Genomic DNA, 21,731 nt, shown 5'->3' with positions numbered 1-21,731 from the left:
CCAATGAAGATATCATGAGGTGATATTGTTGATGTGGACTAATTGAAAGGTTAGAATTTTGTTAAAAAGTAAATAGTGTGCCTGGCTAAATGACATAGAGGAATGAAGTCCTATTTTTTTTCAAACACCTTTATTGAATTATCACTTGTGACATAGTAAAATTTGCATTCATATAAAAGTAATCAAAATATATTAACATAAACATTATACTTCATATATATTGCTATATATTGTATAACCTAAAAATATCTACATAAACATTTGCAGGCAAAATTCCTAAATCTTATAGATTTTGTTGCATATTTGAGAGACATGCATATATCCTCCCATTGTTTTTTTTTTTGTGAATTGCTTATCCAGTCTCCCTTCACAATCCTTTGTAACCTCCTCTGATTGATTCTTATAGTGCAGTATTTTATGTGCTCTACTGATTATTCCTTTTTTAATGGCAACTTCTATTCTATATTCTATTAAAAACTCTACCAGTGACGATCTTTCATTTAGGACCTCCCTATTTCTTTCTCTTTGCCTGTACTCTGAAATTAATCCCTGACAGAGAAGGATCTCTAACCTGCAGCCCAAATAAATTCTTGATGTCTTCCCATTCTGTCATCTTTCCCTCGCTAGTTATTTGCTCCCAGTACCTTGGTTCCATTACCAGTTTATTCCAATAGGTTCCGGCCCCCTCTTGCCTATTGTCTGCATCCATAACTGCAGTCATCCCTATCGGCAGAATCTCCTTTCTCCATTCACGTGTTGGTTTAGTTCTTAGAATACTTTCTGCTACTTTATGAATATAATATTCTGCATGATTATTGTTGTTCTCTTTAGAGGTCTGCATCCAAAATCCCAGTCTCTCCTTGATGTTCATCGTGTTACCCTGCTGCAGTCATCACAGTTGGGTTATCCTGCCATCAGGCGGTCCCGCAGTCGGCCCGAATTCCAAAGTCTTGGTCCGGCGTCGGTTGCTGTCGCTTCTTCCCTGACGTCAGTGCTTCAGGGGTATATAAGAGGCATCCAACACCATTTTCTTCAGTCTTTCTTGCCACGCGGTGCCCGAAGCAGAAGCAGTTCGCAAGTGCCGGTCGGCCGACACCTGAGATTTTCGATTTGAATTTCAGTCCGAAGTCTTCAATAAAGCTAAGTACCCCGTTGAGGAACATTTTCTTGCCTCAGTCCAATGTCAGAAAAAGTTAACAATTGCATTTCTTGTGGGAAGCAAATACCTCATAAGGACTTCCATTCCTATTGTATTCCTTGCCTAGGCCTAGGCCCAGACCATGACGTCACAGGTTGTCGGTTTTGTGCTAGGTTTAATAAACGCACTATCAAACGCCGTTTTGACTTTGCACGGCATTACTTTGGTAGGAAATTCAATTATATCATGCCGTCGGAGCAGCCGATGACCGCAATTTATAAAAAACGCAAGGATAAGAACAGGCAGCCTAGGAATAAGCCAGACCCCGAGGCCTCAGCTGGGCCTGTCCCCGGTTCTCTGGTTTTCAGTGAGGCGCCTACGCAGCCCCAGAAGACCGCAGAGCTGGAACTCCAGACAGCTGCCGACTCCCACGCGGAGTCTTCTAGGCCGACACAGCCATCTACCGACACCGGAGCAGATTTAGACACCGGTGCAGAGGAAACACCTTCGGTTGCAGAAGGTGTCTTCAGACCGACTACACTCACCATTAAATCTTGTGCTAAACTTAAAACTCCTTTAAAACCTAAGAAAACTGTTCATCAGTCTACAGGTCAAGGCCCCATGCCTAAGAAACAGATGCTTAAGATGGCTGAAGATTTAATTACCCTTATCAGGGGTTCCCATTCCCCTCCTGATAAAAGACCAAGACAAGAGGAGGATTATGCATCCTCTGACCAGGTTTCTCTCTCCTCAGATTCTTCTGAGGAACAGGATTACACTTTTCCACCTTATGAGGATTCTGATGCTGAAGATTCTATTCCCTCAGCATCTCCCCCTGAAGACTACTCCTTTGGGGAAACGTTACATACCATGAGGGAACATTTCCACTGGGAAGGCCAGGATTGCTCAGATTCTAAGAAAAGGCTTCGGGAGTTCCTTCTATTACCCAAGCACAGACCCCTTGCTATTCCTCCTGTTTTAGATATTGTGGATGATGTCTACTTGGAGTGTAGTTTAAATCCAGACTCACTACCTCCTGCTCCAGCCAAACCAGACAGATACTACAGAGTACCTGACTCACACAAATTCCTTTATAAAAGCCCTGTAGCTGACCCAGAAACCATATCCCAGGGTCCTAAGGGAGCAAAGGCTTCTGTGGCTAAAAATCCTGTGCCCTCTGAAAGAGATTCCAGAGCCTTAGATAGATGGGGAAAGAAAATATACACCTCTGCAACTCTGGCTATGAGAGCATTAAATTGCAAGTTTCACATGTTGAAATATCAACAATTCCTGATGTCTCAGTTAAAACAAAAAATGAGCACACACTCAGAACAGCTTGAGTTCAAGGAAATGCAGGATCTGTTGCATGCAGCTGAACAGGTGGGCAAGCCAGACAAACAACGACAAGCTGTAGAGCAGCTGTTACTGGCTTAGTCATTCGTAGACATGCTTAGTTAAAAGAGCAAACCCTCCCTGACCATTTTAAAGCAAAATTATTAGATGCACCTTTACAACAGGATGCATTATTTGGTGTCAAAGCAGAAGAGGTTTTAAAGAAAATGGAGGATAAGTCTAAATCTATGCAAACGGTCAAGGATTTCTTGCAGGTACAACCCCCTCGCTTCAGCAGAAATTGGCCAACAAAAATTTGGTCCTTTCCAGCTTCAGACAGATCACAGAGGGGCAAATACAGACGCCTAAGGGGCAGAGGTCAGTCACAGGGCCTTTACAAACCTCGCCAATGGGGTTCTGCTACCCAGAAAGGAGGAGAATACAGTCCCCAAGCTAACAGAAGGCAGACACAATGACTCTATCCTCAAACTACCAAGCAAATCTCTCCTGGCAACACCCTTGGGAGGAAAACTAGCACATCATCACAAAAGACAAATGGGTTCTAAACATGGTCTCTCACGGATACAGATTCCACTTTCATACCTTACTAGGGATCAAAGGAATGCCAAACCTGCCACCAAATCAATGGGCAGAGGCACAAAAACAAATTACAGCTCTCATGAACATGAGAGCCATTCAACAGGTACCTACACAGGAGCAGGGACAAGGATTTTACTCAAGACTCTTCCTAGTTCCAAGAAAGGACAAAGCATGGAGACCCATTCTGGATCTTTCAATTCTGAACACCTATCTGCAAGTACCAAAATTCAAGATGCTAACTACAGCAGCTTCTTCCCACGCTGGGCAAGAATACTTGGCTAGTCACTTTGGACCTCAAGGAGGCATACCTGCATGTCCCTATCAGACAGAATTGCAGAAGATACCTCCGCTTCATTGCAGGTTCAATGCATTATCAATTCTCTGCACTGCCCTTTGGCTTATCTACTGCGCCCAGGGTCTTCACAAAATCCCTGGCACCAGTAATTGCATACTGCAGACAAAGAGGAATTCAAATATACCCATACCTGGATGACTGTCTTATTCAAGCAGAAAGCAAGGACATTCTTTTACAGCATCTGGCATTTGTCAAACACCTTCTAAGTTGCCAAGGGTACACAGTAAACGAAAATAAATCAAAACTAGTGCCCTCACAAAACATAACATTCCTGGGTGCCAGCTTGAATACAACAGCCCAGATGGCTTATCTCACGCCAGACAAACAACGACAACTGTTTCAATATTTCAAAATAATGGCAACAAAGACCCAACTCCCTGCAAGAAAAATTCTGCAGGCCTTGGGATTCATGGCATCTTGCATTCTACTAATACCATTTGCAAAACTGCATATGAGGAAATTACGATGGTACCTGAAAAGTGTATGGACTCAGCACAGCCACAGCTTGGAAACAATGATTCCAGTCATTCCCTGCCTTCAGCAGGAGTTTCTATGGTGGGCACAGGCATGTCACTTCAACAAGGGTCAGCCTTTCACCTTACCCACAGCCAGGCAAACTATGACAACAGATGCATCGGACTATGCCTGGGGAGCATCCATAGCAGGACAGTGCATTCAGGGCAAATGGACTACAGATCAGAGACACCTGCATATCAATCAAAAAGAAATGCTAGCAGTGCAGAATGCCCTAACAGTTTTCAAGGACCTTCTACACCCAGGACAACTACTAATAAGGACAGACAACACCACAGTTATGTGGTACATAAACAAGCAAGGGGGCACACATTCCTACCCTCTATGCAGGCAAGCAATGACCTTGTGGAACACTGCACTGTCTTACCAGGTTCAATTACAAGCACAATTCCTGCCAGGAAAGAAAAACACATTAGCAGATGACCTAAGCAGAAACATCATGGATCCACACGAATGGAAACTAGATCCACAAGTATTTGCAATGATAGCTCAAAAATGGGGCCGCCCAGACATAGATCTGTTTGCAAGCCCCCACAACCACCAACTTCAAAAATTTTGCACAAGGACCTTCCATCCACTAGCTTGGAAAGTGGACGCTCTCTCATTCAGTTGGAAAACATTAGCAGTGTATGCCTTCCCTCCACTACCTCTTCTAGCAAAGGTACTGCTGAAAGTCAGATTAGAGAGGCCACAAATGATTCTCGTTGCACCAGATTGGCCACGCCAACATTGGTATCCAATTTTAAGGACCATGGCCCAGGGCCCACCATGGATTTTGCCACAAATTCCTCACCTGCTCACCCAGCGAGACAATCTGATTCTACACAGCCAGCTCAAGACTTTAAACCTGGCTGCATGGCAAATTACCTAAACAACCAGCCAACACCTTTATCCAAAGCTGTTATGGGTGTCATTCTGGAGGCCAGGAGGCCCAGCACCAGGAAAACCTATTCAGACAAATGGAAAAGATTTTGCTCCTGGAACCAGGCTAAAGGCCTAAATCCCCTGGAGTCGAACATTCCTCAGATTCTACAATATTTAACTGAGATGTTACACAAAGGACTTTCCTTTTCCTCTGTTAAGATCAACGCCTCAGCAATTTCAGCTCATTACAGCACGGATCCTCCTTTATTTTCACATCCACTCCTAAGACAGTACCTCAGAGGGGCTAAGAACTTAAGACCGCCAAGGAGAGCTCCAACACCTACTTGGGATCTCAACTTTGTCCTGGAAAAACTTACACTGCCGCCCTTTGAACCAGCTTTTTCAACTGATTTAAAATTTCTTTCATGGAAAACTGCCCTACTACTAGCAATACCCTCAGCTAGAAGAGTCTCAGAGCTACAGGCACTAATGGCAGTGGAACCTTTCCTCATCTTTCATCAAGACAGAGTTTCTCTATGAACTAATCCTTCCTTTATGCCAAAGGGTGGTATCCAGTGTGGCCCTAAACCAAACCATTCACTTGCCCACCTTCTTCCCAAATTCTCAGAACAAAGGAGAAAGACTCCTGCACTCTTTGGACATTCACAGGCAATTACGTTACTACTTGGACAAAACTAAGGCTTTCAGAAAAACTGACCAGCTCTTTGTAGCCTATGCTACAGGATCACAAGGAAAAGCTATCTCAAAACAGACCATTTCTAAATGGATAGGACATTGCATACGTTTCTGCTACACACATCATGGGAAACCAGTACCTACTAACATTAGGTCCCACTCCACCAGGGCTTCAGCTACATCAGCAGCCTTTCTCAGGGGAGTGCCAACCAAGGATATTCTGAAAGCTGCTACTTGGAGTTCAGTGCACACCTTCACCAAACACTATCACTTACCTCTTTACTCTAAGACTAGAGCTGGTTTTGCCACTGCAGTTTTGCAGGGCCTACTAGCCTCTTCTAACCCTGTTTGACTCCACCTCCCGTCCTTAGCTTTGGTATTTAACCCAAGTGTGATGACTGCAGCAGGGTAACACGATAAACATAGTACAGTTCTACCTATCATAAATGTAGGTGTTCGAGGGTTCACCCTGCTGCAGTCCAGGTTACCCTCCCTCCATCCCCTCTGAACTAGCTGAACTTATCTCTACCACTTTATCCTATACTACCTCTGTGGTGTATTTGCTTGTACACAAAGGTTTTGTTTTATTTTTATATAGCTATATATATATATATATATATATATATATATATATATATATATATATATATATATACTGCCTACCTTTTAGGGGCACCTGACATCTGGGGCAAGAAAAACTGAAGAAAATGGCGTTGGATGCCTCTTATATACCCTTGACGCACTGATGTCAGGGAAGAAGCGACAGCAACCGACGCCGGACCAAGACTTTGGAATTCGGGCCGACTGCGGGACCGCCTGATGGCAGGATAACCCAAGTGTGATGACTGCAGCAGGGTGAACACTCGAACATCTACATTTATGGTAGGTACAAAACTGTACTTTTCTTGAGCTTCCCTCTGTTTCATCAGCATCTCTTTCCTCTTTGAATTATAGTTTTTTGCTCGTGCTATGTATAGGAGTCTTAACTGTGTAGCTCTGAAATACCCCTTCAGATTGGGTAATCCCAATTCACCCTGTTCTGCTGGAAGAATCAGCTTATCCCACATGACTGTTACCGTCTTTCCCTCCCAGATAAAGTCCTTCAGCTCTTTATTAATTGCTACCCACAACTTCTCCTCTAGTTGATAAAAATATGCCTGACCTGTGTAGAAAATTAAAGGAACTAAAAACATTTTAACTGCTTGCAGCGTATTATCCATAGCCATATAACAAAGCTTCCATTTTCTCATTTTTTGTATTATATTTTCTTTAGTCACTTCCCACATATCCTTAGCTGCCACACTAGAATCATTTTGAATCCATACTCCTAAATATTTCATTTTATCATGTCCCCATAAGTACAGGTATTCCTGAACCAGTTCCTGTGTGGGCACATAATTTACTGCTATTGCCTTTGTTTTAGCTTCATTAATTTTGTATCCCAAAAAGATCTGAAACTAGCTCCAAATGTTCCACAACACTGTAATGTCTTTTTCTGGTTTTGTCAGGTACAATATAATATCATCTGCAAATAAAGCCAGCTTTTCTTGACTACCATACCAGTTATATCCTTGAATTTCTGAGTCCCGTATTTTCTTTGCCAGTGGTTCTAAATATAATGCAAATAATAAAGGGGGAAGAGGGCATATCACCTGCTTCCTCAGCTCAAGCAGAAATTATCAGAGAGGACCCCACCCACTATAATTTTTGCCTCCAATCCTTCATATATTCTAATCAACCTTATATTTTTTTCAGGAAATGTAAATTTTTCCATTGTCCTGCTCATAAAGTCCCAGCTTACTCTGTCAAATGCTTTCTCTGCATCAAAACCCACCAACAATTCTATTTTCTTACATTTTGCTTCCCTCTGGATCATCAGTGTTCTGTTAATGTTGTCAAATGTTTGCCTCCCCTCCACAAAACACACTGATCCATATCTATCAGTTTTGGCATTACATTTGCCATTATTTTAGCTGTTATAGATATAAGCACTTTATAGTCACGGTCTAGTATTGAAATGGGCCTGTATGAAGATGGATTATTACCCTCTTTAGATATTACAGCTACCACTGATTTCTTCCAGGATGGCGATACTTCTCCTCCTCTTAAGATATCGTTAAACAAAACATTCCAGATGTCTGTCAGTTTTTTTCCTCCCAGCTTCCAAACTTCCACAGGAATATCATCTATTCATGGGGACTTTCCTGTAGATTGGTTCTATATCACAATTTTTTATCTCATCTCCTCCTATCCTATTAGTAATTGAGCCTCTTCTACCGCTAACCTTGGCATATTTAATTCTTCCATAAACATTTCCATTTGTATCTATTCTTGATTTTCATATTTCTCTGCTTTATAGAGACTCATAGAATTTCTGAAATATTCTAATACCTCTAAAGTATATCTTGCTGTCTTCTTTGTTATAGGCTCCCTAAGTCTGGCAACAGCCACTACTCATTTTTGTTTGTATTTATCTGTGAGGCCATTTACATAAAAAAAACTTATTCCCACGTTTTATGTACATCTTTTTTTATTAAATGTCTAGTTCCAGTTTTTTTGTTACATGCAGACACTGTTTGGCAGGTTGAACATTTATACAGTTGTTTCTTGTCATATCCGTTTGAGACCATCATATCTTATAAAACTTATTGTTTTATTGAAAGCCCTCAAAAAACCACACCCCAGTACCTGTTAACTTAATACTAACACACACAACTATGTACACCTTTAAATACTGAAGTTTTAACCCCCTAACAAGAACAAAATTCCTAAACTGACAGCCACATTGACAGACTTGAGTTAACCTAAAAGAAAGGTCATCCATGCTAAGATGCACGGTGCAGCCTGTGTTTCTACTAAGTGCTGATTGGTTTTGTCTTGTCTTTATAGCTCTCCTAGCTGGGAACACCCTTGAATGTTTTCAGAGAACATTGTCTACTTTGGGAAAACCCCTGAATGCTTTCAGAGAACATTATCTACTTTAGGAAAACCCGTGAATGCTTTCTGAGAACATCGTCTCTTAGACAAGTTCTCTTTTTTTTTTTCTTAGCCGGTCAATACAGGAGACTGTAGCCAGTTTCTCTTTATCAGATGGTCTCCATGGATAAATGAAGACCAGCTGCTGAATTGTTACCGAGCTTACATGTATTTGTTAGAAGAAAAGCCTTATAATAGTCGTTCTTTTTCATTTACTTGCTCTCTCTTAAAACTTGTCAAGAAATCAATCTAAGGTCTTTACTGAAATCATTTTCCCATGCAAGAATGAGAAAAAGCACATTAATCTCTCTTGTCATGCTTTTTAGCCAGGCTTTGTTTATGCATTGCAGTGCCTGCACTTCTTAAAACTGAACAAGAAAAGAGAAGGAAAAGAAAAAAAAAATAGCAGCACCCATTTACATTCTCCGTTACACTTAAAAATAAATCTGAAGTAGTTAACTTCATTTTATCTGCAACCTGTGGGTATTCGGATCCATATCTGATCCGAGCCGGCAACTTTTCAAGCATCTGCTCTGAGCTCCAAGCTCCTCCCCCTTACCCATAACCCATCACCATCTCCTACCTTCCCTCAGATCTCGTTTGCCTCTTCGTGCATCAGCATCGTGATCTCTGTAGCTCCAAGTGTTGGGTTATTAGTAAGTGACTTTTTGATCTTGTACAGGCCCTCTCTATCCCTTAGGTGTGCATGTTTAGTGTGTCAGTCTTAAGTGGGTTGGCTGTGTGTGTTCTCAGTATGGCTGATCAGCCAAATCCCACTCTAAAGAAATGCACAGAGTGTGGCCATAAGCTTTCCCCAGCCGATGGTCACACTCTGTGTGTTTGCTGGGTGTTCCCCATCTATTTGTTCATTCCAGTGTGTGCACTGGATTTAACCCCAGGGCCTTGAAAGAAAGGAAGGCCAAAATGGTTGCGAAAGACCTTCTACCTGTTTCCTCTCTGGACTCATTGGCCTTGGCTCCTCCAGCAGTTGCTTAACCTCCCCCTCAGGCTGGGACTCACCGTCCCACTAGACCTGTTGAAAGGGAGGCCAAAGGAAAAGACAGGAAAAACAAGGACAGAGAAGAGGGGGGGATAGGTCCTGTAAGCGGTCTCCAGAGTGGGAGCCCTTCCCTAGCCCGCCTTTTAAAGTGTCTAGACCTTCATCTGTTCGGCTCCACTCCCTGAGGTTCTCCCCGGAGCCGACGGAGCCCTTGGATCTGAGGCCTTTCATCTGCGTCATCGCAACGACCAGCCAGATCCGAGTCGGTCGCCTCTTAGCGCTCGACTCTGAGTCTATCGGAATTGGATATGGACAGGATGAGATTTATTTGGACCCAAGTCCAGATGGGAGTCTTGCCAGGCCCCCCTCCCTCTGGATGGGGGGACCTCCATGCCCTTCTTTCATCCAGTATCTCCTTCCGTGATCTGGCCTGCGGTTTCAGGGTTTATGGATCCGAGGATCCTCAGAGCTGGGGGTTCAGCGCCAATGTTTTCTTCCAACCTCGACTCTGCAATCACCTTGAGTTCCTTGGATCAGACCAGTTCGGATCCAAGCAACTCTTGGGGCCGAGGACGGGGAGTCCGAGCCGAGGGAATGGAGGTGTCTACGGCTCCAACTTTGTCGGATCTGAGCCATTCCTTCGGAGCTCTGGCTACTCCTGCCTCGGCCCCAATCCTCATGGCAGACCTGGGGAGAGCTTCCTCTTTGTTGGGTGCTAAGGAGGTACGCTCTCCATCGGCGTTCAATCTGGTGGAGAGGGTTCTCACAAGGAATGAGACCCCATTTCCTTGGAGTCCACCCAGACTCCTCTGGATTCGGTTACAACTCCCTTTAGCTTCTCCCAGGGACAGCCCGTGCTAGAGGACCCCCAGGCAGTTCCCCCTGTAGGAACCCCCCATGGCTCTCAAGCCCTCTTCAGAGAGTCCCACTGAAGATGGTCCCCATAAGCACACGTGTAAAAGGAGGCACCTGGACTCCCCCGAGTCCTTGACAGAAGACACTGATTTAGATGAAGGAGAAGGTTCCCCCAGGTCACCTCCTGAGGAAGTCTCCTTTGGAGACTATCATGGAGATCCTCCACCAGAGGGGAGGTTGGTCAGCCCCAAAACCTTCTACGGATGAGTCAGTGTTCCTGGAGGCTTTTAGCATGGGCCCATCTACATCCTGTGTGGCCCTCCTGCAGATCCCTTAGTGAATCTTATCACCAAGCGGGCATGGAAGGAGCCTGACACCATAGAGCCGATACCAGAATACCTGGACCGGATTCTCTCTCCACCCTGAGACACACAGGCCTGGTACAAAGGATCCCCAGTGGATGCTATGGTGGTTGCAGCAGCCACCAAGAGGGAACTGATGCAGGAGAGTTCCTCGGTCCCCCCTCCGGACAAGGAATCCAGGGTGGTGAATCAATTTGGGAAGCAAGTGTTTTCTTCTGCGACGTTTTCCATCCAAGCGCTGAACTATTTGGCACACATTATTCGACTACAGAAAGACCTAGTCACGGAGTTCGCTGAGTCGCTCCCAGAGACATTGTCGCCGGAAGACAAGTGTTTGTTCTCCGCGAAAATGTCGACTCTAAAATCAGTATCAAACACGTCTATGCATCTCCTTTCCAATGCTACGGAAGGAGTGGCTAGGGCGGCTGGGACCGGCATGGCTATGAGGCAGCACACTTGGCTCAGACTGTGTCAATTCACGGACCCCTTCAAGATGTCTTTCACAAATGCTCACTTCTATGGTTCTTCCCTTTTTGGGAAGACAGTACGTGACACTCTGGTCCAGAGCAAAAAAGACAGGAAGACTTTGTCTGCCATCGGAGTCCGCTTCTCTAGCCTTCAAAGATCCTTTCTTAGGAATCAGAGAGGTCAAAAAAAGATGTGGTTCCAAAAATCACAATTTTCCTGGGACTCTCAGGACAACTTGTCCCCTAGAGGCAGAGGGGGACAGGACAGACAGTGGCCCAGAGGCAGAGGGAGGGCCTAGTAACTTTGGGTCTAGGGAGACATTCTCAGACAGGCCCACACAGCAGCCCTGAGGGGTTGCCCAACTGTCCTACTCTGGAGACAATCGAGGAAAGGTTATCATTGCACCCAATGGCTTGGGAGTCCATAATTGCAGATCATTGGGTGCTTCAAATAATATCCAGGGTCTACACCATCCTGTTTGTTATCCCTCCAGTCCAACCAAAGTGCCTCCCAGATGTCCCACACACTCAAAGGGAGGTGGCAGCACTAGAGATTTCCAAGCTGCTTCACAAATGAGCCATTGAACCGGTCCCCCCAAATCAGTCCAGATCAGGAATTTACTCCAGGTTCTTTTTAGTGCCAAAAAAAAGACAGGGGACATCAGGCACATCTTGGACCTGTCAACCATGAACTTGGCAGTAGCCAAGCAGAAATTCTGGATGGTCACCCTACAGTCCATTCTAACTTACCTTCAAGAATGCGACTGGATGTGCTCGATAGACCTCCAGGATGCTTATTACCACATCAAGATTCGCAGAAGCTCCAGGAGATTTCTTCACTTCCAGCTGGGAGCCAATAATTTCGAGTTCAGAGCCCTACCCTTTGGTCTTACCACAGCCCCCAGGGTGTTTACCAAGGTAATGGCAGTCGTAGCGGCTCACATGAGGCTTCAGGGAATTCAGGTATTTCCTTACCTAGACGAGTGGCTCCTCCAACAAGTGTCTTCTTTGCATAGCCAGAGGCTCCTTCCTTCATCTTGCAGACCAGCTAGGGATCACTATCAGTGTTTCCAAGTCCCTCTTGGACCCGGTGCAGATCTTGGACTTTATCGGGGCACGGCTGGACACCCTTCCATTGAAAGTCTTCCTAACTCCAGATAGGGTCCAGAGCCTACAGGCCTATATATCAGTGTTTCTTGGCCCCAGGCTACCAAAGGCATGTGACATTCTCTGAGCCCCAGGATCTATGGCAGCAGCAGTCTCGATCCTCCCCTGTGCGCGTCTTTCTTCAGTGGACTCTGGCCATACAGTCGTCTTGGCTAGATCTCCATATGGAATATCCGGTTCAAATCAGCAAAGCTTGCAGGGCGTCACTTTTCTGGTGGCTCCCGGGACGCTCCAACATTTTAGCGGGCAGATTGAGTCAGACTATTCTAATGCCATACGAGTGGTCTCTGAAACTATCGATAGCGGAGGAGATCTTCCTTGCATGGGGTCAGTCTTGCTGCGATTTCTTTGCATCTCCTTCCAACACGAAGTGCAGCGAGTTGTTCACTCTGATCCCCTCACCAGGGGGATCCCCCCAGAGACGTTCTAGTCCATGCTTGGCCTCCTGGGTTACTGTATGCTTATCCCCCTTTACCTCTCATTCCAAAATTTCTTCAAAAACCTTGCCGACTGGAGTGCAAAGTGATCCTCATTGCCCCATTCTGGCCTCGTCAGGTGTGGTTCCCCCTTTCTTTGGTCTCATGTTCTAGCTCCTCCTTGCATTCTGGATCCCTGCCCGGATCTAATTTCCCATCCCTCAGGCACTTGTCCGCCCAACCTGGACAGCCACAAGCTGATGGCTTGGTTGCTCCAGTTCCCTTGATTGCCAGGACTCCCAGTCTTTCATCTTCAGTAAAAACTATTCTGGTGGTGTCCCATAAGGTCTACACTAGGAAGATTTACCGCAGTAAATGGAAATGATTCTCTATTTGGTCTTCTCAGAGGAAACTGGATCCCTTTATACCGCCTGTTCCTGCAGTGTTGGATTTTTTAGCCAATATTTTTCAACAAGGGGCTAGTTCCTCCACGGTGAAAGTGTAACTGGCAGCTATTTCGAATTTCCATGTTGGTGAAAACATGAATGCCCTATCCTCTTCTAGACTGCATAAGGCTTTTCTTAAAGGCGCCTTTATTTTGCGTCTTCCAGTTAAAGACTCTGTTCCTCCTTGGTTCTGCAGGCTTTAGTTGCTCCCCCCTTTGAACCTGCAGCATCAGTAGATTTGAAGTTCTTATCCTAGAAGACAGCCTTTTTCGTGGCCATTATGTCGGCTAGGAGGGTTTCTGAAATTCAAGCTTTGTCTGCCGTGCCCCCTTACTTGATCTTCCATAAGGACAGGGCTTCTCTCCACACAAACCCTTCCTTCTTGCCAAAAGTAGCTTCTGAGTCAAACATTAATCGAACAATTAACCTGTCTGTTTTCTTTGCAAATTTTCAGAACAAGGGTGAATATAAGCTGCATTTACTAGTTGTTCATAGACAGCTTCATTTTTATTTACACAGAACAAAGCCCTTACATAAGTCTGACCAATTATTTGTGCCCTTTTCTAAACCCTTTCTGGGCAAAGCCATCTCTAAGGTTTCCTTAGCTTAATGGATTACACAATGTATTTTGCAGATTTATAAAGACAAAGGTCTGTCCCTGCCTGGTGCTGTTAAAGTTCATTGTACCAGATATATGGCGACTTCTGCTGCATTTTGGTCTAGGGTTCCACTGGATGACATTTGTGTGGCAGCAACCTGGGCAAGGTCACATACCTTCATTTCCATTATAAATTGGATTTGATCTCCAGAGGGAGAGCATCTTTCGGCTCTGCGGTGCTCAGGAATATCCTTCCATGAGGGCCTCCCAGGAGTTTAAGTAGCTGGAGACTCTATCCCATATGCTGCAGATAAAATTAAGTTAACTACTTCAGATAAAGAAGTTATGTACTCTCCATAACGTTCCATCTGAGTAGTTACACTTCATTTTTCTGCAACCATCCCACCCTCCTTCCCCCGAACCTGTTCTAGGTTTATTATATAGTTGAGTTGCTAATTGGTTGTGTAGTGGCAAACTCGATCTGAGGGAAGGTAGGAGATGGTGATGGGTCATGAGTAAGGGGGAGGAGCTTGGAGCTCACAGCAGATGCTTGAAAAGTTATCGGATCCGATATGGATCCGAATACTTACAGGTTGCAGAAAAATAAAGTGTAACTACTCAGATGGAACATTATGGTGAGTACATAACTTATTTTTAATTAACTTTACTTTATAGCATTATAAAGAAAACAACAAGCCACAAAATTGATAGTATTTAACGGAAAAAAAAATCTTTACTTACAATTAACTTTCTCCCTCTTCTTGCCCTCCCCAAAGCACTTTTCCGAACATTAATGACATGAAGTCGGGCATATGCTTTAGAATCCTCACAAGTCCAACAAAAAGTTCAGCATTTCCAGATTTTCTTTCTCTGTTATATTTCACAAATATAATTATTGCATTGTAATCCCATATTACATTACTGGTTTTATTACTGTTCATCTCCTAAATCATGTCTCTGCTTCATTAACAATGTACTCACAATTCTTCCAGTCAACTGTTGTGCTCCCTTCCTTCTCTCCATCATTTTCCATTGAAACAGTGGAAAAGGTTTCATAGTTACAGTCTCTCTGTGGTCTTTATTACAAAAAGAACAAGAAGCAGCATCTCCATCTGTTTCACAGCTAACCTTTTGTTGGACAAACTTTTGTATTTCCTCCTTACCATGTACTTCATCAAAAATTCATTTTGTCCCTACAGGGAAGAATACCTTGAAGACAGCAGTTTGAATCTCACACCTGCATCTCAACATTACCTGAATAGTGGAATAAATTTGCTCCTCTTATGTCTGGTGTACAATGAGTAATTATTGTCTGCAAACACTCTACTGTCTCCCACTTTAGTACTTTGTCCTTCTGCCACAAATTTGTCATAATCAACTCCTTCTGCTGGTCGGATTGCATCTTTACTATTAAAGGTGTAGGGTGCTTTCTTATAGTAGTTAGGAGCACACATATATGATGTACCCTTTCAACTAACAACTCCTGTTGTGGAATACCGGTCCAGTTACTTATTTGTGCTTTCATAAAATTAATGCAGTCTGTTCCTTCCAGCTTCTCTCGTATAGCTGAAAATCTCAGGTTTTCCCTACATGCTCTGTCCTCTAATTCTATTATTTTTTAAAACATGTCCTTCTAAGCAGTCTTGTATTCAGCCTTACTTTTCTTTATTTCGACCTCTGATTTTTGCAGCTTTATTGTCTCATCTGAATATCTGTTTAAAGCTTCTTCCATTTTTCCAGCCTTTTGTTATTTGTTTTGATATACTTTATCAGTATTTTATTTAATTTAACCAGGTCTGCATGCTGTTGACTTATCTTCCTGTAGGTTACCAGACATCACGTCTGAAGGTTGCATTGCTTTTTGCTGAACAACTGCAGAACTCTCCCCAGTCAGTGTTTCTTTCTCACTTTTTTGTAGCTGATTTTCTTTCAGGTTTTCTGTATTTCTTTATTCCTGGTATACAGGCAGTGCACTTAATAGCCAGTTACTGAAATTTACCCATAAATGCAAGTCTGCTGGCTTTCTCTGCCAAGTTTCTGTTTTCACACTAGGAGAGCTAGAAACAAAACTGTTATTCAATGTGCAGCCATCTTGGAAGTCAGACGAATGAAGTCTTATGACCCAGACAGCCTAAGATTGATTAGTAGTTCATGTACTGGAGGAACCAGGTGAGGGAAGGATGGAAGTGACCTGCTGATGCCAGCTCACCTATTCTGGTGAAAGGGAAGCAGTTCAGCCCAATGCAACACTGTCACATATTGGAGTGAGAGAGATATATGATGAGCAGTATTAAGGGCAGGGATATGATTTGCTCTGCCAAGCTATGTACACAGTGAGCATACCCACAATAGAAGGTGTAACAAGTCTGAATGTTGACCACTGGTAGAGAAATTAAGGTCTGAAAAAAAAAGAAGAAGGCCTCATGGTTGTGTGAATGAAGAATGCACCATGAATTCTTATAACCCTGGTTGAAAGGGCATGACTGAGATGCAAGTGTCAGCCAAATAGTCTGCGAGTATGGGGGGGCATAGAAATAGATAAAATGTAAACACTGGGATTTACTGTGACTTGCAGACACCAGCAAATATGTTTTTTTAAAGCAGTGCTACTATGTTTTGGTTTTCAAGACACAGAGACATTATAGCCAAAAAATATTAAGAGGAATATTTTCCTTTATTTTAGATGTTTGCTGTGTTCAACACAACCTTGGGTAAGGTGTGCTATGTGGCATTGAATTAATACAGCTTTTAGAAGCTAAGCTGTGTTGTGCCCTGTAGAATTAATACAACCTGCAGATGCTGTTCTGTGCAGATTTGAATTAATGTACATGCTGCTGTAAAAGTAATGCATCTGCATGTGCTAATATTAATCTGGATTGCTGGGAAGCTGATTTTAACAACCAGAGTTATGATGGGAAGCAGTATGTAGCCTTTTAAAGTGTTTGGAGGATAGCACCATACAACATTATACTGCTGAACATGCAAAAGACGGGACAGAGGTGGTAAGTCTGATTTCAGCTACACACTGCAAGGCAGTTCTGGTTAGCATTAATGATGAAATGGCTTATCTACAGCACATCATTTTACATTTTTATACATTTATTTTATTTTATTTTATTTATTTATTTATTTTACATTTGTTGACCGGGCTAGTCTAACTGGATATATGTCCATTTTCAGTAGAGGCCCGGGGAGAAAAGCTCCAAGCATGAACACTAACAAAGTTAACAATATATAACAGACATATATAATAACAAAGACATATATAATAACAGTACAGAGGTACAATTGGTTAAAGAAAAATATAGTAGTAAAAATATTGACTATAGACATTATGTTAAAAGATTAAACTAAATAAAAAATAACAAGTACACTAAACACAAGTTGGGTATGAGCAAACAGAGTCAGGTCTTTACAATTATCCTATTACTATGAGAAAAAAAGAAAAAAGATAAATAAGTAGATTTGGAGGTGTAGGTTAGGGGAGAGGGGAAGGGGTATGAGCAGGAGGGGGTAAAATTACAGTCTGGGTTAGCACAAGGACAAAGCCACTGAGTTTTAAGATGTTCTTTAATATGTTTTTTGAATAGAGAAGTAGAAGTTAGAGTAGAAATCTCAGGAAGGAGCTGATTCCAGTTTTTACCTATAGTGTTTGAGAAAAGTGAGTCACCAGCTTTGTTGTTGGATTTAACTGAGGAGACCAGGAGTTTATTAGCAGAACGTAGTGTAGCTAGATTTTTATATGGTGAAATCAGATTAGTGAGGATAGGGGTGTTATTGGGGTGGTATAGGATCTTTTGAGTGATAAGTAACTGTTGACAGAGTATATGGTTCTTCAATTCTAGCCATCCTAGTTGTTTGAGGTTAAGGCAATGGTGAGTTTGAAATGGAGAGCTAGTGATAAATCTAGCTATACTATTATAACAGGTAGAAAGTTTTGAGATATTATTTTTAGATAGGTTTGTAGCAGAGGCATAGAAAAGGGTAGAAATGAGGTGGGTCTGGGCAATAGTTTTCCTGGCTGTGGGGATAAGGAAGGGTTTAATTCTATAGAGGGTTTCAAGTTTTTTGTTAACAGTCTTTATGGTGGAGTTAATATGGTCATCATAGTTAAGACTGTTATCAATTGTAACACCTAGTAGGCGGGTGGTAGTATCAGGGGTTATGTTTGTAGCATTGTTAGAGGTAATAGAGAAGAATGGAGTGGGTGATTTATGAGATGGAGTAAAAAGCAGTAGTTTTGTTTTTTTGGGATTAAGTAGGAGGCAATGTTGCATAAACCAGTTTTCTACATTTTGGAAAACAGTTTGGGTTAGGGACTAGAGGGAGGCTATGTTCTTAGCAGTACAGATTAAGGTTGAGTCATCTGCATATTGGATGCAGGTGGCTTGAGGTATGTTCATATGGAGGTCGTTGATAAATATGGAGAAAAGAAGGGGACCTAAGATAGAGCCTTGTGGGACTCCAATATTTACTGGAAGTAATGAAGACAGTTTGTTGTCCCAAAGTACTGCTTGCTGTCTGTTTAGAAGATAACAACTAAACCATTGTAATGCTAGTGGATCAAGAGAATGATACTTTAGTTTATGTAGAAGTAAGTTATGGTTAACCATATCAAAGGCTTTTGACAGGTCTATAAATAGCGTAGAGGAAAAGGAGTTAATGTTACGATTTTTATTTATAGAGTCAGTGAAGGATAGAAGGGCAGTTGTTGTGCTGTGGAATGGTCTAAAGCCATGTTGGCAGCTGGCTAGTAGATTATTTTGTAGTAAGTGGTTGAGTAGTTGTTTGTGAATACATTTTTCCATTATCTTAGCTAATGGGGGAGAGTAAGGCAATAGGTCTATAGTTAGAAAGCTCTATAGAAGATCCACCTTTATGTAGAGGAATGATGTGGGATACTTTCCATATGGAAGGGATTTTACCTACAGAGATAGTTCTGTTAATAAGGATAGATATGGGGTACATTTGCCTCCCAGTTTGTTGATTGCTGATTTTCCTTGGTACTGCGAACTCTGTTGAAGCATCTTTGAAGGTGTATGCTGTGAATGCGTATGTGCACAAACCAATACAAAAATCTATAGGTACCTGTGAACAAGAGGAGAAAACCTCTAATGATGTACTGCATTCATAAAAGCGTACTGCAATTTCCTAAACCCCTAATCATTTGACACTCTGTGCAGTTACCAAAGCCCCATTTAGTAAATAGGGTACAATAATTTGTACATAATAGGGAAAAGTGGATAAATGGAATGTGTAGAGGTCTGATTTCTGTAATTATTGAAATATTTTGTACTAGACACAAAAACTTGTAAAAAAAAAAAACAAAAAAAAACCACAGTTTTGTGGATTTTCTCTCCTCATTCATTCTTAGCGCTGTTCATTGGAGAATATGTTTTAGTATTTTTGTGGACTTCAGAAAAGAAGAGGGAGAGCAACACATAGTGTGCTTCCTTTTTGTAACTGAATTGCCCTGTGATGGCCACTATGTATGATTGTAACCATGCACCCATAGGGATACTTCACTTCTGTAGGTACCTACCTAGAAGACCGGCATCTGCCTTTAGCATATTTTCCAAATCTCATATTTCATTTCCTGGAGCAATTAACCTGTTATTCAGATGTCTGCTGTACTTTTTAATTCATGATTATAATATTTTGTTGATAATAGAATTAATGAAAACTTTTCTTTTTTTTTTTTTTTTTTTTCCTGTAGCTACCTCATGCTTATCTGAAAAGTATGTTTTTGCAGATCTTGTTCTTGGAAATGAGCAGGTAAGGAATGGTACAAACTATATTATTAGGTGTTTTAATGCTTTTTACTGAATTCTCTTCCACTACTGTTGTTTAATCATGACACACAGACTGATTGAAAATGTTTTTAACATTTTATAGTTTTAGGATTGATCAAAGGGGTGCCTAGTCCTAATGAACTCCAAATGTAAAGGTCTGAGGCTTAAAAAATTGACTGTCATGAGGAGTAATTGCAGCAGTTTCGTTTTAAATACAGCGCTATATTTTTATTGCAGCATTGATTCTTATCATAATATTCACTAAACCAAGGTCTGTACCCGAATGCCAAGTATAAACCAAAATAATTGAGAATCCATGGCTGCTACTCTTGACTTAAGCCAAAAGACTTTCCCCTGTCATTGTTAAATCCATCTTTTTAGTGTGTGATTGCAGAATCTGTGTCCTTTTACACACTCCTCAGAATTGCACTTTATTGGCCCCCCTCATCTTTGAAAGTCACATGTGCCTCTTTACCATTGTCACCTTTTTCACAGATGTTGAGCTGTTGATTACATCCACTTACATCCATCTCCCACTGAACTACTCAATGCTAATTTCTTAAAAGTAAAATAGATTGCATGTGTGTGCACACCATGTACCAGAAAGGCTTTACATGGTTGTGTATTTTTGTCCTTGTCTTTTTGTCCGTGTCTGAACTCTAGTAACAGTGAATTTAACATCTCTTCCTTGTTTTTGTACCCCTGCTACTGAAGGTACAGCTCGGTAGCATTTCTTGCTTTCACTGAACATTGCCATCTCTGTTCTTTTAAAACATAACTGAAACCATTCCACCTGTAATATTGGGGATAGTCCTCTTACCTGCATGCTACCATTGTCTTCAGTGCTGTGTTCATAACTCGGACATAGGACTGGTATATTTCCATCTCATTTTTTCTTACAAAGATGACCATGACCCTTTGAGCATGCTTTTTAGCTTTCTGCTCCCAATTTATTTATGTAGGTTTCCCTCAAATATTAATAAATCTTCCTGGGTGCTGCATGGCTGAAGCCCACACTTGCTGAATAATGCTTGTGGGATATTAACAACTTGTTTTTTATTCATTTATTTTTAATTGAGTGCATAATATGTTGATTGTCGGTCAAGCATATATGGTACCTGGTGAACACAATTAAACATTAGAGGTGCACGCTCAAAGGGTGGCCATTTGGAGGATTAAGTGCATTTGTGTGTGTGTGTGTGTGTGTGTGTAACAGAGAGAGCAGCTGTTCATCTTCAATTGATTAGTACTAAATGTTCATGGTTTCTGGTAGGTATGTTTTTGAAACAAGCTGAATAAATCACAGTGAGTATAATTTATTTCATTTTGTTATAGTCAGACATAAAGGTGTATTCGGTCAGAAAGTGATTAGCTTATGTATTTTGTTGCCTCAGTCAGAAAATGTGTTACTTCAGGCATGTGTGAATATACGTCTCTGTGTGAAAGCAACAACCTTACTGTCATTTGGGTATCTCTGAGCAGTAATAGGTGAGTGGGGCAGGGGATGATTGTGTTTATGAAACAAGCTGAATAAATTGTGCTTGATAAAATTTCTTTCATATGATCACAGCCAACCATCTAGGTTCATCTCCGAAAGTTATATTTGGGGAGGAAGGTGAGTAGTTATTTAATTTGATCGAAGTAATACTTTAGAAGTATGCCCAGTCAAATAAAAAAGTGATGATTACTTAGGTGGGGGAGTCTGCATAGAGAAGTGTTTTTTGATTTGGATTTGGATTGTTAGAGGCAGAGCATTTGTGTGAAGAAAACTGAGTACATTACTGTTGGCAAAATGTATCTTTCTTGGTCACGCTTAAATATTTGAAGTGTAGCCAAGGAGATGCTATAATTGGGATTTTTAAATCCAGATACGTGTGAAATAGTTGGTCAAAGCTTTTACTTGACTGCCATTAAACAGTTGTGGATCTAGACCGTGAGTGGCTGGCTTGGCTCTCTCTCTCTCTGTATGTGTGTGTGTGTGTGTGAGAGAGAGAGAGAGAGAGAGAGAGAGAACAGGATTAAAGTGTGTTACTATATGCAGCATTTTTGTCTCTGACCAATCATCTGTTGATTATGTTAAGTAATTGTTCATAGGGAGTATCTGGGAGAGTGTATGCATGTATGTGAAACAGG

General features: G+C 42.0%; 1 protein-coding gene across 1 annotated transcript in view; it reads left to right on the top strand.

Moving 5' to 3' along the window:
- The window catches only part of TRAPPC8 (trafficking protein particle complex subunit 8), a 3,178,250-nt gene that overhangs the window by 2,855,816 nt on the left and 300,703 nt on the right, over positions 1–21,731 (top strand). Inside the window, exon 23 of the mRNA XM_044065843.1 lies at positions 19,523–19,581. Within this exon, the coding sequence (XP_043921778.1) occupies positions 19,523–19,581 (59 nt within the window). The remainder of the gene's footprint in view (positions 1–19,522; positions 19,582–21,731) is intronic.

This window comes from Protopterus annectens, chromosome 3.part0, assembly GCF_019279795.1.
Source record: "Protopterus annectens isolate FY-2018-M chromosome 3.part0, PAN1.0, whole genome shotgun sequence".
Classification (NCBI taxonomy): domain Eukaryota; kingdom Metazoa; phylum Chordata; order Ceratodontiformes; family Protopteridae; genus Protopterus; species Protopterus annectens.
Note: the sequence above shows the minus strand (reverse complement) of the source record. Positions and strands in the feature narration are given on the sequence as shown.